A 17,429-nucleotide genomic window follows, 5' to 3' on the forward strand; every position below is an offset into this window, starting at 1 on the left:
AGGAGGTTATTCTTTGGAAAAACTCAAGTATTAACAATTCTGGGTTGAAAATTTTAAATGTGAAGGAGTTTTAGGAATACCTACACCAATTTATTTCACTTATACTTTCCTCTTACATATACACAGGATGGAAATATAATTCAAAAGCTGTGCCTAAATAAATGTAAAATAGCTCTTTCAACTAGTATAAAATAAAAAATCCTCAATGATACAAGTAACATGTCCTAGTTTAATTAACAGGGTATTTTTTTCTTAATGTTACGTAAAATAATGGTATGTCTTCTAAATGATGACATCTTAGATACAATGAAATACATACATCTCATATTATGTTATACTTAATCCTCTCGATTTGATTTCCTGCTAAGTCATATTGTCTTCTTTTCGTTATGTTGCTCAGATGTTTTCTTTATTGTTTATGACCACTACTATCCTCTAAATCCAGGCCCTCATGACTAAATTGCAGCTGAACCTACCTAATTGAGTTTTATACTTCTAGACTTTTCTTCTTTGCATAAATACCACTAATAATTCCTGACTAATTTTCCTAATACATCATTTATTTATTAACTCACCATTCCACATAAGGCATTTTATGCAAATGCCATCTTTTGTCATGTCGCTTTCTCCTTAGGAACCTATAGTGGATCCTATTGACTGTTGCTGCAAGACCAAATTCCTCTCCCTGTTTTTTTTGTGCCTCCCACCACTTGGCACCACCTTTGTTAAGTGACCCTGTCTCTGATTATCCCTTCAGTCAGTTATCTATTATCTCTAACTTATAGTGCCTGCTCATTTTAGCCTCCAAATCCTTGCTCAGATTGTTTCCTCTAACTGGAATCTTCTCTTTCCTTCGTCTAAATTTTATCCTTTTAAGGACCAATTAAGATCTCAATTCAGGCTGAGGCGGGCAGATCACGAGGTCAGGAGATCAAGACCATCCTGGCTAACACGGTGAAACCCTGTCTCTACTAAAAATACAAAAAAATTAGCTGGGTGTGGTGGTGGATGCCTGTGTCCCAGCTACTCGGGAGGCTGAGGCAGGAGAATGGTGTGAACCTGGGAGGTGGAGCTTGCAGTGAGCTGAGATCGTGCCACTGCCCTCCAGCCTGGGCGACAGAGCGAGACTCCATCTCAAAAAAAAAAAAAAAGATCTCAATTCCCAATTCCCCCTAAACTCTTGTCTAATTAGTCTAAGCCTGCACTGTCCAATATGATAGCCTCTAGGCCCATGTGGCTATTGAACACTTGAAATACAGCTAATCTGAATTGACACTGTAAAATGTACATCAGATTTTGAAAATATAGTATAAAATAGAATGTAGACTTGGCACGGTGGCTCATACCTGTAATTCCAGCACTTTAGGAGGCTTAGGCAGGCAGATCACTTGAGCCCAGGAGTTTGAGACCAGCCTGGGCAATATGGCAAAACTCTGCTTCTTCTAAAAATAGAAAAATGAGCAAGACATAGTGGCACGTGCCTTTAGTCCCAGCTATTTGGGAGGCTAAGTGGAGAGGATCACCTGAACCTGGGACATGGAGGTTGCAATGAGTCAAGATCACACCACTGCACTCCAGACTGGGTAAGCAAGACCCTGTCTTAAAAGAAAGAAAAAAAAAAGTAAACATCTTAATACTTTTTTGTTTTGTTTTGTTTTGCTTTGTTTTTGAGAGGGAGTCTCACTCTGTCGCCCAGGCTGGAGTGCAGTGGCGCGATCTCGGCTCACTGAAAGTTCCGCCTCCCGGGTTCATGCCATTCTCCTGCCTCAGCCTCCCGAGTAGCTGGGACTACAGGCGCCCACCACCGCGCCCGGCTAATTTTTTGTATTTTTAGTAGAGACGGGGTTTTACCATGTTAGCCCGGATGGTCTCGATCTCCTGACCTCGTGATCCGCCCACCTCTGCCTCCCGAAGTGCTAGGATTACAGGCATGAGCCACTGCGCCCGGCTCCATCTTAATACTTTTTATATTGATTCTATGTTGAAATGATAATTAGGGGTTAAAAAGAATATATTATTAAAAACAATTTCACCTGTTCCTTTTCACTATTTTTAATGTGGCCTCTACAAAATTTAAAATCAGATATATGGCTGTTTGTGGCTTGCATTATCTTTCTATTGGACATGCTTCTCTGACCTATACTTACCTGTCTTGAGACATAACTGTAAGCTCATGAGTTTAAGGGTCAGATTCATCTAATTTTTTAAATCTCTCAAATCACCTAACATTATGCTAAAGAATTTTATGGTCAACTTCAGAAGACTTAATTCATGAAATTTCTAGCTGTATTTATCTCTCTGTCCATCATGATTGAATAATGCCTTATTTTGTGTGCAAAAATTAAAATCGTAAGGGCTAACCTTCCAGATAGATTGTTGAGGGTCTTTATACTTTAGTAAAGAATTTCACCTATAATGCCTATGGAAAAATATCTCACATCACCTGGGCAGAATTACATTTGTCAGCTAAATGTAATTAAAATAAGCTACCTGGTAACAGAACTGCTGAATGTGTACTTATAAATCAGAATAAAGGTCATTGTGTCCGATTAGAAAAGTGTATTGCATCTCTCCACTGATGAATGAAGAAAAAGTTAACCTTGTACTTCTGTTCTCATGTTCTGGCTTCAATCTGATTAGCTCCTACTAACCTGGTGCTTCTATTTTAGCCTCATGCTTCTATTCAGTTCACCTCCGTATGATGAATTCTTGATGTGTAACTCTCCTATAGATACTGGGTATGGAGATGAAAAAGAAAATAATTAAGAATAAAATGAAATAAAATATATGAAATTACTTTTCCTGATGCTTGAAATGACACAGGTGATCCCTAGAAGTCTGTTTCTATTCTCTCTGAGATGAAGTCAAAATCCCTTGGCCCATAATATCATAATTAACTGTAGTGAAAGAAAAGCCCATATATGGAACCATGTTGTAATATGGTAGCTAATTCTAGATGATATAGCTACAGGGGAAAACAAAAAACAAAAAACAAAACCTAATCTGCTATCTCTGCCTCCAAAAGGGACTCCAGGTGGTTTGTGAAACATTCCAGTCTGATTCCATCTCACCCAAGGCCACCATTTCAGGCTGTCACCGAGGAAACTCCTTTGATGGAAGTCTGTCCTCCCAAACTTCCCAGGAAAGAGGCCCATCACATTCCAGGTACCTGACTGCAATGTTAGGGACAAAATGTGTCACTGGTCACCAAAAATCAAATATGCATTTTTAACTACTTTGATAGCCTCTGTTCCTTAAAATATGTATTTGCATAATATGTGTATACATATTCTTGGTCAAAGTATAATTAATAATTGTAGAAATATGCTATGAATGGCTCTCCTTTAAACAAACTAGGGCGAAAATGGAAAAGATGCTTCTGATTTAATGAGATGTCTGAATTAAGTGTTACTTAAAATGTTTAAGTGCAGAACTCAAATGATGCTATCAGAAGATTATGTTGCAGAGATGTTAAAGGATCTGTTTTAATATAAAAGAATATTTTATACCGCTAGATCCTTGTATTAAAATTAGTGCTTCTAAATTACATAGGAATTTAAAAGTCTATTCTTTGTAAATATTCTAACCCTACCCTTGTTATTTGGTGTACATAGTGAATTTGCTTATAAACACCTTCTCCAGAAACAAGAAATAGTCTATTTCTTCTTATTAGCAGTTGAAATTATGGACACCTGGAGTCATGAGGTTTGACACTCCACCTATGGGGCAAGAGCTCCTGAGACCATCTGTATATCCCTACTTTCAAATAAAATTATAGCCTAGTAATACATAGTATTTTAAAAGGGAACATTTTTAAGACTAGTTTTATTGAGGTGTAACTTACATACTATAAAATTAACCTATTTTAAGTTTACAGTTTTATATGGTTTGGCTGTGCCCCACTAAATCTCAACTTGAATTGTATCTCCCAGAATTCCCACGTGTTGTGGGAGGGACCCAGGGGGAGGTAATTGAATCATGGGGGCCGGTCTTTCCCATGCTATTCTCAAGTTAGTGAATCTCATGAGATCTGATGGGTTTATCCGGGGTTTCCACTTTTGCCTCTTCTTCATTTTTCTCTTGCCACCACCATATAAGAAGCACCTTTCACCTCCCACCATGATTCTGAGGCCTTCTCAGCCATGTGGAACTGTAACTCCAATTAAACTTATTTATGTTTCCAGTTTGGGGTATTTATCAGCAGCATGAAAATGAACTAATATAGTAAATTGGTACCAGTAGAGTGGGGCATTGCTGAAAAGATACCCAAAAGTGTGGAAGCAACTTGGGAACTGGGTAACAGGCAGAGATTGGGACAGTTTGAAGAGCTCAGAAGAAGACAGGGAAGTGTGGGAAAGTTTGGAACTTTACCTCGAGACTTGTTGAATGGCTTTGCCCAAAATGCTGATAGCGACATAGACAATAAAACCAGGCTGAGGTGGTCTCAGATGGAGATGAGGAACTTGTAGGGAACTGGAGCAAAGGTGACTCTTGTTATGTTTTAGCAAAGAGACTGGTGGCATTTTGCCCCTGTCCTAGAGATTTTTGGAACTTTGAACTTGAGAGAGATGATTTAGGTTACCTGGTGGAAGAAATTTCTAAACAGCAAAGCATTCAAGAGGTGACTTGGATACTGTTAAAGGCATTCAGTTTTAAAAGGGAAACAGAGCATAAAAGTTCAGAAAATTTGCAGCCTGACCATGCAACAGAAAAGAAAAACCAATTTTCTGGGGAGAAATTCAAGCCAACTGCAGAAATTTGCATAAGTAAGGAGCAAGGAGCCTAATGTTAATCCCCAAGACCATGGGGAAAATGTCTCCAAGCCATGTCAGAGACCTTCACAGCAGCCCCTCCCATCACAGGCCCAGAGGCCCAGGAGGAAAAAGCAGTTTGGTGGGCTGGCCCAGGGTCCTCGTGCTGTGTGCAGCCGAGGGACTTGGTGCCGTGGGTCCCAACTGCTCCAGCTGTGGCTGAAAGGGGCCAATGTACAGCTCAGGATGTGACTTCAGAGGGTGGAAGCCCCAAGTCTCAGTAGCTTCCATGTGGTGTTGAGCCTGCAGGTGCACAGAAGTCAAGAATTGAGGTTTGGGAACCTCCACCTATATTTCAGAAGATATATGGAAACTCCTGGATGCCCAGGCAAAAGTTTGCTGCAGGTGCAGGGCCCTCATGGAGAACCTCTGCTAGGGCAGTGCAGAAGGGAAATGTGGGGTTAGAGGCCGCACACAGAGTCCCTAATGGAGTGCTGCCAGGTGGAGCTGTGAGAAGAGGGCCACTGTCCTCCAGACCCCAGAATGGTAGTTCCACTGACAGCTTGGATCATGCACCTGGAAAAGCCGCAGACACTCAACACCAGCCTGTGAAAGCAGCCAAGAGGGAGGCTGTACCCTCCAAAGCCACAGGGTGGAGCTGCCCAAGACCATGGGAACCCACCTCTTGCATCAGCGTAACCTGGATGTGAGGCCTGGAGTTAAAGAAGATCATTTTGGAGCTTTAAAGTTTGACTGTCCTGCTGGACTTTGGACTTGCATGCCCCCTGTAGCCCCTTTGTTTTGGCCAATTTCTCCCATTTGAAACGGCTGTGTTTACCCAATACCTGTACCCCCATTGTATCTAGGAAGTAACTAACTTGCTTTTGATTTTACAGGCTTATAAGCGCAGGGACTTGCCTTGTCTCAGATGAGACTTTGGACTGTGGACTTTTGGGTTAATGCTGAAATGAGTTAAGACTCTGGGAGACTATTGGGAAGGCATGGTTGGTTTTGAAATGTGAGGATATGAGACTTGGAGGCGCCAGGGGTGGAATGATATGGTTTGGCTGTGTCCCCACTAAATCTCAGCTTGAATGGTATCTCCCAGAATTCTCATGTATTGTGGGAGGGACCCACGGGGAGATTATAAAATCATGGGGGCCAGTCTTTCCTGTACTATTCTCATGGTAAGTCTCAGTGAATAAGTCTCACGAGATCTGATGGGTTTATCAGGGGTTTCTTCTTCTGCTGCTTCTTCATTTTTCTCTTGCTGCCACCATGTAAGAAGTGCCTTTCACATCCTGCCATGATTCTGAGGCCTCCCCAGCCATGTGGAACTATAAATCCAATTAAACCTGTTTATATTCCCAGTTTCAGGTATTTCTTTATCGACAGCATGAAAACGAACTAATACACAGTTTAATGATTTTTAGTAAATTTACAGAATTGTGCAACTACCACTACAATCCAATTTAAGAACATTTTCATCACCCAAAAATGTCCCTTGTGCCCATCCCTTGTGTCACTCCCATTCCCACACCCAGCACCAGATAACCACTAATATACTTTTTATTTCTATTGGGTTGCATTTCTAGACATTTCATATAAATGAATTCATACAGTCTGTGGCCTTTTGAATCTGGCTTCTTTCACTTAGCGTAATGTTTTTGAGATTTATCCACATTATAGCTTGTATTAGTAATTCATTCCTTTCTATTGTTAAACAATATTCTTTTTTCCCCTTTATTTCTTCTAAAGAAACAAACAAACAAAAAAAATGAGACACGTGCAGAACATGCAGGTTTGTTACATAGGTATATGAGTGCCATGATGGTTTGCTGCACCTATTGACCTGTCCCCTAAGTTCCCTCACCTCACCCCCAACCCCACCACAGTCCCTGGTGTGTGTTGTTCCTCCTCTGTATCCATGTGTTCTCAATGTTCAACTCCCACTTATGAGTGAGAACATGTGGTGTTTGGTTTTCTGTTCCAGCTTCATCCATGTCCCTGCAAAGCACACGATCTCTTTCCTTTCTGTGGTTGCATAGTATTCCATGGTATATATGTACCACATTTTCTTTATCCAGTCTGTCATTTATGGGTGTTTGGGTTGGTTCCGTGTCTTTGCTATTGTAAATAGTGCTGCAATAAACATATGTGTGCATGTGTCTTTATCTTCCTCTGGGTATATACCCAGTAATAGGATTGCTTGGTCAAATGGTATTTCTGGTTTCTAGATCTTTGAGGAATCGCCATGCTATCTTCCACAATGGTTGAACTAATTTACATTCCCACCAACAGTGTAAAAGCATTCCTATTTCTCCACAGCCTCACCAGCATCTATTGTTTCCTGATTTTTTGAAAATCGCCATTCTGACTGGCATGAGATGGTATCTCATTGTGGTTTTGATTTGCATTTCTTTGATGATCAGTGATGTTGAGCTTTTTTTCATATGTTTGTCAGCTGTGTAAATGTCTTCTTTTGAGAAATGACTGTCCATATCCTTTGCCCACTTTTTGATGGACTTGTCTGTTTTTTTCTTGTAAATATGTTTAACTTCCTTGTAAATTCTGGATATTAGACTTTTGTCAGATGGGTAGATTGGAAAAATTTTCTCCCATTCTGTAGGCTGCCTGTTCACTCTGATGATAGTTTCTTTTGCTATGCAGAAGCCCTTTAGTTTAATTAAATCCCATTTGTCAATTGTGGCTTCTGTTGCAATTGCTTTTTGCATTTTAGTCATGAAGTCTTTGCCCATGCATGTGTCCTGAATGCTATTGCCTAGGTTTTCTTCTAGGGTTTTTATGGTTTTGGGTTTTACATTTAAGTCTTTAATCCATCTGGAGTTAATTTTTGTATAAGGTATAAGAAAGGAGTCCAGTTTCAGTTTTCTACCTATGGCTAGCCAGTTTTGCCAGCACCATTTACTGAATAGGAGATCCTTTCCCCATTGCTTGTTTTTGTCAGGTTTGTCAAAGATCAGATGGTTGTAGATGTGTGATGTTATTTCTGAGGTGTCTGTTCTGTTTCATTGCTCTATATGTCTGTTTTGGTACCAATACCATGCTGTTTTGGTTACTGTAGCCTTGTAGTATAGTTTGAAGTCAGATAGTGTGATGCCTCCAGCTTTGTTGTTTTTGCATAAGATTGTCTTGGCTATACGGCTCTCCTTTTTTTTATTTTTATTATTATTATTTTTTTGAGATGGAGTCTTGCTCTGTCGCCCAGGCTGGAATGCAGTGGTGTGATCTTGGCTCACTGAAAGCTCCACCTCCCAGGTTCATGCCATTCTCCTGCCTCAGCCTGCCGAGTAGCTGGGACTACAGGCACCCACCACCAAGCCTGGCTAATTTTTTTTTTTTTTTTTTTTAGTAGAGACAGGGTTTCACTGTGTTAGCCAGGATGGTCTTGATCTCCTGACCTTGTGATCTGCCCACCTCGGCCTCCCAAAGTGCTGGGATTACAGGCGTGATCCACCGTGCCCAGCCTACGGGTCTCCTTTGATAGTTCTTTGATACCATATACAATTTAAAATAAATTTTAAATTTAATTTATTTTAAATTCATTATTTTATTTTAAAAAAATAAAATAAGTTTTTTTTCTAATTCTGTGAAGAATGTCAATGGTAGTTTGATGGGAATAGCATTTAATCTATAAATTACTTTGGGCAGTATGGCCATTTTCACAATATTGATTCTTCCTATTCAGGAAGATGGACTGTTTTTCCATTTGTTTGTGTCCTCTCTTATTTCCCTGAGCAGTGGTTTGTAGTTCTCCTTGAAAAGGTCCTTCATATCCCTTGTTAGCTGTATTTCTAGGTATTTTATTATCTTTGTAGCAATTGTGAATGGGAGTTCATTCATGATTTGGCTCGCTGCTTGCCTATTGTTGGTGTAAAGGAACACTTGTGATTTTTGCACATTGATTTTGTATACTGAGACTGCTGAAGTTGCTTAGCAGTTCAAGAAGTTTTTGGGCTGAGATGATGGGGTTTTCTACATAAAAATTATGTTGTCTGGACACTTGAGACAACTTGAGTTCCGCTCTTCCTATTTTAATACCCTTTATTCCTTTCTCTTGCCTTATTGCCCTGGCCATAACTTCCAATACTGTGTTGAATAGGAGTGGTGAGAGAGGGCATCCTTATCTTGTACCAGTTTTCAAAGGGAATGCTTCCAGCTTTTGTCCATTCAATAGGATATTGGCTATGGTTTGTCATAAACAGCTCTTATTATTTTGAGATATGTTCCATCAGTACCTAGGTATTGAGAATTTTTAACATGAAGGGATGTTGGGTTTTATCAAAGGTCTTTTCTGTGTCTATTGAGATAATCATGTGCCTTTTGTCTTTCGTTCTGTTTATGTGATGAATTACGTTTATTGATTTGCATACGTTGAACCAGCCTTGCTTCCCAGTGATGAAGCCAACTTGGTCATGGTGGACATCTTTTTTGATGTGCTGCTGCATTTGGTTTGCCAGTATTTTATTGAGGATTTTTGCATCAATGTTCATCAGAGATATTAGCCTGAAATTTTTTTTGTTGTGTCTCTTCCTGGTGTTGGTATCAGGATGATGCTGGCTTCATAAATGAGTTAGGGAGGAATCCCTCCTTTTTAATTGTTTGGAATAGTTTCAGAAGGAATGGTACCAGCTCTTCTTTGTATTTCTGGCAGCTGTGAATCCCTCTGGTCCTGGGCTTTTTTTGGTTCGTAGGCTATTAATTACTGCATCAATTTCAGAGCTTGCTATTGGGCTATTCGGGGATTCAACTTCTTCCTGGTTTAGTCTTGGTAGGGTGTATGCATCCAGGAATTTATCCCTTTCTTCTAGATTTTCTAATTTATTTGCATAGAGGTGTTTATAGTATTCTCTGATGGTAGTTTGCATTTCTGTGGGGTCATTGGTGATATCCCCTTTATCATTTTTTACTGTGTCTATTTGATTCTTCTCTCTCTTCTTCTTTATTAGTCTAGCTAGTGGTCTATTTGTTTTGTTATTAAAAAGAAAACAGCTGCTGGATTTGTTGATTTTTTGTAAGGTTTTTCATGTCCCTATCTTCTTCAATTCTTCCCTGATCTTAGTTATTTCTTGTCTTCTGCTAGCTTTTGGATTAGTTTGTTCTTGCCTTTCTAGCTCTTTTAATTGTGATGTTACCATGTCGATTTGAGATCTTTTTAGCTTTCTGATATGGACATTTAGTGCTATAAATTTCCCTCTAAACACTGCTTTAGCTGTGTCCCAAAGATTCTGGTACGTTGTCTCTTTGTTCTCATTGGTTTCAAAGAACTTCTTGATTTCTGCCTTAATTTCATTATTTACCCAGGAGTCATTCAGGAGCAAGTTGTTCAATTTTCATGAAATCATGTGGTTTTGAGTGAGTTTCTTAATCCCGATTTCTAATTTGATTACACTGTGGTCTGTGAGACTGTTTGTTATGATTTCAGTTCTATTGCATTTGCTGAGGAGTGTTCTACTTCCAATTATGTAGTCGATTTTAGAATAAGTGCCAAGTGACACTAAGAAGAATGAATATTCTGTTGACTTGAGGTAGAGAGTTCTGTAAACGTCTACTAAGTCTGCTTGATCTAGAGCTTAGTTCAAGCCCTGAATATCCTTGTTAATTTTCTGTCTCATTGATCTGTCTAATACTGACATTGGGGTGTTAAAATCTCCCACTATTACTGTTTGGGAGTCTAAGTCTCGTTGTAGGTCTCTAAGAACTTGTTTTATGAATCTGGGTGCTCCTGTATTGGGTGCATATGTATTTAAAATAGCTCTTCCTATTGGATTGTTCCCTTCACCATTATGTAATGCCTTTCTTTGCCTTTTTTGATCTTTGTTGGTTTAAAGTCTGTTTTGTCAGAGACTAGGATTGCAACCCCTGCTTTTTTTTTTTTTTTTTTTTTTGACGGAATCTTCCTCTGTTGTCCAGGCTGAAGTGCGGTGGCACAATCTCGGCTCACTGCAATCTCTGCCTCTTGGATTCAAGCAATTCTCCTGCCTCAGCCTCCCAAGTAGCTGGGATTACAGGTGCCTGCTACCACGCCTGACTAATTTTTGTATTTTTAGTAGAGATGGGGTTTCACCATGTTGGCCAGGCTGGTCTTGAACTCCAGACCTTGTGATCCACCCACCTCGGCCTCCCAAAGTGCTGGGATTACAGGTGTGATCTACCATGCCCGGCCAACCCCTGCTTTTTTTTTTTTTTTTTTTTTTGCTTTTTATCTGACTTACCTTTTCATTTGATAATTTTTAAATGATCTACCTCCAACTGGCACTAGAATCAGGCTACATGGGTGCATTGTTTTTGAAAGATTTCTTAGAATTGTTTAAAGCACAGTCATATTAATACAATTTTTTAACCAAAGTACTACTATCTTGTGCTTTAAAAAAATAATATGTAAATAATGTATATGTCTTTGTGTCTTTCTTTGGACTTTAAAAGCAAGTGGCCCAGTTGAATAATCTTCTGCTGGTAGAGAATATGAAATTTTGATAGCAATTTTGGTTGTGTAAACAGGGTTGTTTGTATTTATCCACTGATTTACTGTCCCAGGTCAATGGCGATAAGCATTTAAAATTATATAATATACATGGAATCTTAAAAAGTGTTGAACTTGTAGAAGTAGAGTAGAATGGTAGTTATCAGAAGCTGGGAGAGGGGGATGGATGGGGAAAGGGAGATGTTGATCAAAGGGTATAAAATTTCAGTTAGATGAGAGGAAGGAGCTTTAGTGATCTATCGCACAGAATGGTGACTATAATAAACAATAAAGCATTGTTTATTTCAAAATTACTAAAAGAGCAGGTTTTAAATATTTTTACCACAAAAAAAGTATGTGAGATGATGATGAATCTGTAACTTAGTTTGAGTTAATCATGCCATAATATGAACATATATTAAAATATCACATTGTACTTCATAAATATATAATATTATCCATCAATTTAAAACAAAAATTTGAAAGTTAAAAATTTTTTAAGTAATATGGAAGGAACTCTGTGAGGATAATCAATCCCATCTCCTGTAACTTAGCTAATGTACTAACAACTTTAAGCAATGATCAATTTAGTGCTCCCTCATGAAGTTTGTTTTAGTTTTAGGTAGCTCTGTTTAGTGGAATGTCCTTCTTATACATCATCAAAATTTGTTTTTCTGTAGTTTCTGTCTATGGTTCTTGCATTTTTTTTAACTTCTCTGTAACACACATTTATTATCTTTCGATTGTAGGGGAAAACCCAGGCACAAGTTAGTTGAGTTCTCTGCTTCAGGGTCTTACCAAGCTGAAATCTAGGTGTTGGCATGGACTGCAGTTGCCTCACAGGCTTTACTGGGGAAATATCCAGTTACAGTTTCTCTCAGGTTGTTGACAGAATTCATTTCCTTGCAGTTCTAGGACTAAGGTCCTTGTTTTCTTGCTGGATATTGGCTGGTGACTGGTCTTAGTTTCTGAAGCCTGCCCACAGTTATTTTCCACATGGCCCTCTTCATAAGCTACCTCAAAATATGGCAGCTGATTTGTTCAAAACCAGCAAGGGAGAGAAATCCTCTCTAATTCCAGTCTGCTAATACAGTGTTTACAATGTGACATAACCACAGGAGTGATGTCTCATTACCTTTGTCATATAAGGTAACCTAATTATGGGAGTGACATCCCTTTACCTTTTCCATATTTTATTGGTCATAAATAAATCACAGTTCCTGCCTGCACTCAAGAGAAGATGATAAAGGGTGTGAACACCATCAGATGGGAATCAAGGGCGTTTCTCCTAAAATCTGGCTACACAGTTCTTTTGAAGATGTACAAACTCTTCCTATATTAGCCTTCCACTGACTCAAAAGTAACCATTATGACCACCAGCACCTCCACAAGGGTTTCATTTTATTTGATGACAACAAAGTTATCAATGACATAATTAAATCAGATTTGGGGAAAGGTAGTTACTTAGGACACAGACTAAGAGAATAACAATAAGAACTACCTTTTTGGATATCTATGTGTACAAAATTGTACTAGAGTCTCTACATTTATTGTATTATTTAAATATTCAAATATTCATTTATTTCTATGTCAGTATATGCCACCATTATTGGCCTAGATATTCTAGTCAAAAATATGAGGTTCACTCCACATCAAGTCCTTTACATTCTGCCTTCTTAATGTCTGTCAAATCTTTTTTCTCCAACCTCATAGTCACTGGCTTGGTTCATATCCTTATCATTTCTTACTTGGATTTCTTTTTTTAATTTAATTTTTTAGAGACAGGGTCTCACTCTGTCACTGAGACTGGAGTGCAGTGGCATGATCACAGCTCACTGTAACCTCAGACTCCTAGGCTTAAGCAATTCTTCTGCCACAGCCTCCCAAGTGGATAAGAATACAATGTGCACCATCAAGTCCCACTATTTTTAAAAACATTTTTTTTGTAGAGACGTGGTCTTGCTGTGTTGCCCAGGCTGGTCTTGAACCCCTGGCCTCAAGTGATCCTCCTGCCTCAGCCTTTCACAGTGCTGGGATTACAGGTGTGAGCTGCCATTCCCAGCCTTTATTTGGATTTCTGCAACTGCTTCCAAACAAGTATTTCTACATTAATCATTACTTCCTACTCATCTATTACCTATGAGATGTTACCAAAGTGATTTAAAATGCCTGTGGACTAAAGAGATATGGTTATCTGCACCAAACACGCCCAACATACAGTGGTAAAATAGGCATAGGATACCTGCTCTGGACATGTATAATCAAAGAGAGAAAATGAGAGGCACTGGTCCTTATTAGTTTTGAAATTAAGGTGGAAAAATATTGGAAGGTCCTTGATTAAAACTCAGTGCTATTCCTGCCCATGGTTCTTGGCTCCACCCTCTGGGCTATTAATTCTATCCTCCAAATCAGCTATCCTTTTTCAATAAAGGTTGCATGTGTTTACAGCTGAGTAGTTTCCTCAGCTTGCTTCCTGCCAGTAAAGTTTTGGGAGTCTAATAGCCTCTTTTTTCCTCTTGTACTGTCTCTGGAAGTGTTTTTGCTGATATAATTATTTTTAAAACTTTGTGGGTTCACTGTGAATCTTTTTAGGGTCCACTAGAATGGAAAAAATCCACATCTACAAATCTCTGAGATAATCTCATTTCTATTTTGTGCTTCTGTTGAACCTCTAAGAAACTTAAGTGCCCTTAAGTTTCTTAGAAGTTACATATATATATATATATGTAAAAAAGTTATAAATATTTGGATTTGAATCACACTCTCAACATTTAATTTAGAGAGTTTTTTTGTTTTGTTTTCTTTTTTGAGACGAAGTCTCGCTCTGTCGCCCAGGCTGGAGTGTAGTGGCGCAATCTCGGCTCACTGCAAGCTCCGAAAGGGCCTTTTATCTAATGGAACGGTATTCTTGGGTATGGCCTGAGATCATTCTGAAGTCTTAACAAATGACTGTGCAACTCCCACCCTTGGCTTCATCTTTAGACCACATTTTTCCAAAAGTTCTTTATATTTGATTTATTATTGGAAGCCATTTCTTAATTTTAGCATTATTTCCCATCTGGAGAAGCTGAGATTTTTCAAAATCAAGTTCCAGCTCATTAGTCTTTAACAGTTCTTCCTTTAGTTCATAACTTTTCTTCCTCAACTTACTATAAGAGCAAGAAGAAATTAGAAGGCACCTTCAACATTTTATTTGGAAGTCTCCTTTGTTAGATCACCCAGTTTGTTAGGCACTTATTTTTTAACTTTCCACATCACAGCTAAGCAACTTTCTGTTACTACATAACAAGGATTCTCCTTCTCCAGTTCCCAATAGTACACTCCTTACTTCTTGTTAAGAAACAATTTTCAAAATTAGGGTTTTATCTTGGTTCCAAAATCTGTATTAGCTGTCAATTTCTATGTAACAAATTATCCCAAATCCTAGCAGTTTAAAACAAAGGACGTTTATTTTTTTGCATAGTTTCTGAGGATCATGAATGCTGAAACAGCTTAGCTGAGTGATTGTGGCACAGAGTCTCTCAAGCTGTTGGCCAGGCCTGCAGGTATCTGAAGGCTTGACTGGTCTGAAGGCTTTGCTTTCAAGCTCACTCAGATGGCCATTGGCCAGAGGACACAATTCCTCACCATTTGTGTCTCTCCGTAGGGCTGCTCATAACATAGAATCTGGTTTCCCCAAAACAAATTATTCAAGAAAGAAAGGGAGCATCAAAAATGGATGCTTTTATAACCTAATCTTCTATAACCTAATCTTCTATAACCTAATCTTCTATAACCTAATCTTTTATAACCTAATCTTTTATAACCTAATCTCTGAAATGACATACCATCAATTCTGCTATACTCTTTGGATCACACCAACTAATTTTAGTGCAGAGTGGGAAGGGACCACAATAGAATATGAATAGCAGGAGGCAGGGATCATTGGGGGCTATGTTGGAGGCTGGCTGTAATAATGATAATGTCACCATCATTTACTATATTAAAATTTTTATGGCTATTTCTGTACATATTTTTTCACATCAATTGTTGAGCATTCCTCGTCCACTAATTCTGTTTTATACAAATTCCAAAAAGTTTAACTTAATTTCAAATAAGAGTAAGTAATCTTTTACTTCAAATGCTACGCTTCTGTCTGACTTTTAAACATATCATAAAAACCAAGAACAGTGTAAAATCCTGAGGTCATAAAAATATTCTTTAGCTTATATTTCTTATATAATCTTTCTCATCCATAGTAAGCATAGAAATTTACAAATATAGACATATAGACAGTAAATGATGTTTCTTTTCTCTGACAAAATCAAGTGTTAATGGTTCCATTCTGATTTGCCAGTAAAAACAATAGCCAGCTATAATGTTCAAGACTACTATTTGTGAACAGATATTTTTTTCTTATTCTCTGATATGTCTATACTCAAGCTCTCTCTCTCTATATATATTTATATGCATTCCCTGACATATATGTGCGTAGTCGCCCACAGCAACATACACCCACATGTGTTAATTAGACATGAATCAGTGGCACTTTGGAAAAATGAATGAGGTTTTCTCTCTGCCCAGCTGCAGTGGTTGGTTGCCATGGAAATGATGCAAAGTAAAACTTTCAGAAAATACAAATGTTCATGTGTCTTTATTGGAAGAGCTCATGCATTAATCAGAAAAGAAGAGAACTTTAATAACAAAACAATGCCAATATCCTAGTAACGAAAGCTGTCTGCATGTATCAAATACAATTCATTATCTCTTTTGCTCTGAACTTAAGTGAACTGCACATCAGTCTTCTCTGCACTCTGCAATAAGTAAACAGGTAGCTAGTTTTTAAATTAATGTTAGATTTCATCTTTAATTACTATATGCAGAGAGTTAATTTATGCTTCAGTAAATACTGCATAGAGTCAAGACTGACAGTTCTTTGCTTCCATAGATTGTTATTTCCGGAGTGCTTATCTGCCTTCAATACTTTCTGCTATCAGGTCTCAACCCTAATTAATGATAACTGGACTTTCCAAAGCCATAGTTGCTTGGAAAGTAAACTAAAGAAATTCTTGCCAGTTTTGAAATTCTTTTCTGTCATAATATGTTGTTTATTCTTATGCATATAATTTTGTATAGGGTCAATTACAGAAAAAATGTAAATATATAAAATATTTTTAAAATAAGTGAAAATCATCCATGAGCCATCAGGTAGCTATAAACATTAATAACTTTTTATGTATGTGCTTTTCTTCATTATTTTTACATATATCATTTAGAAGAAAAGTTGTATTCATATTATTTTATAACATTTTCATTTTTAATTTTTTCCAGGAAATAACTTTTAGATTCAGAGGATATTAGAGTTGAAAAGAACTTTTCTGTCACATGATCTAAGAAGCTTCCCTCATGTCATTTTTTTTTTTTTTTTTTTGAGACGGGAGTCTCACTCTGTTGCCCAGGCTGGAGTGCAGTGGTGCTGTCTCGGCTCACTGCAAGCTCTGCCTCCTGGGTTCACGCCATTCTCCTGCCTCAGCCTCCCAAGTAGCTGGGACTATAGGTGCCCACCACCACGCCCGGCTATTTTTTGTATTTTTAGTAGAGACGGGGTTTCACCGTGTTAGCCAGGATGGTCTCGATCTCCTGACCTCGTGATCCGCCTGCCTCAGCCTCCCAAAGTGCTCAGATTACAGGCATGAGCCACCACACCCGGCCTCCCTCATGTCATTTTTATCCAGTTGTGAAAATTTATTTCTCACATGTTAGTCTGCTGGTTAATTAAAATGACTTTTATTGGATGGTGATACTTTGATCATACCTGATAATACTGTCTTAAATGAAATAAAAATATTTATTGATAGTTCTTGCTTTTTATTGAATATTAAGTGCAGTACAGCTCACACATTAAGTCAAATAAACTAGTGATTGGATAACACCTTAAAGGGAGGTACTTAAATATTTGCTACCAAACGTCTTGTTAATTTATTGATATTTTCAAATGGAGTCTCTTTCAATATCAATCAATTGAAATGTGATTTTACTTAACAAATTTGATTACATAAGATACGGATATGTTTCTAGTCTCTGATCACAGCCTTACGTTGTTGGAGGCTTGCTGTTCTGCAGCCCATCATCTGCTGAACTAACATGCCCTGTTAGAAAATAGTTAATGCTTATGGGACTCAACTGTACAGTTGGTAATTACTTTCAAACAATAC

General features: G+C 38.2%; 1 protein-coding gene across 19 annotated transcripts in view; it reads left to right on the top strand.

Annotated features, from left to right (window-relative positions):
• UNC80 (unc-80 homolog, NALCN channel complex subunit) overlaps positions 1-17,429 on the top strand; it is a 228,567-nt gene that overhangs the window by 19,477 nt on the left and 191,661 nt on the right. For all 19 annotated transcript variants that reach the window (XM_009444163.5, XM_003309448.6, XM_054680141.2 and 16 more), the window contains one exon: positions 3,026-3,165. In XM_009444163.5, coding sequence (XP_009442438.2) covers positions 3,026-3,165 — 140 coding nt within the window. The remainder of the gene's footprint in view (positions 1-3,025; positions 3,166-17,429) is intronic.

Source organism: Pan troglodytes, chromosome 13, assembly GCF_028858775.2.
Source record: "Pan troglodytes isolate AG18354 chromosome 13, NHGRI_mPanTro3-v2.0_pri, whole genome shotgun sequence".
Lineage (NCBI taxonomy): Eukaryota > Metazoa > Chordata > Mammalia > Primates > Hominidae > Pan > Pan troglodytes.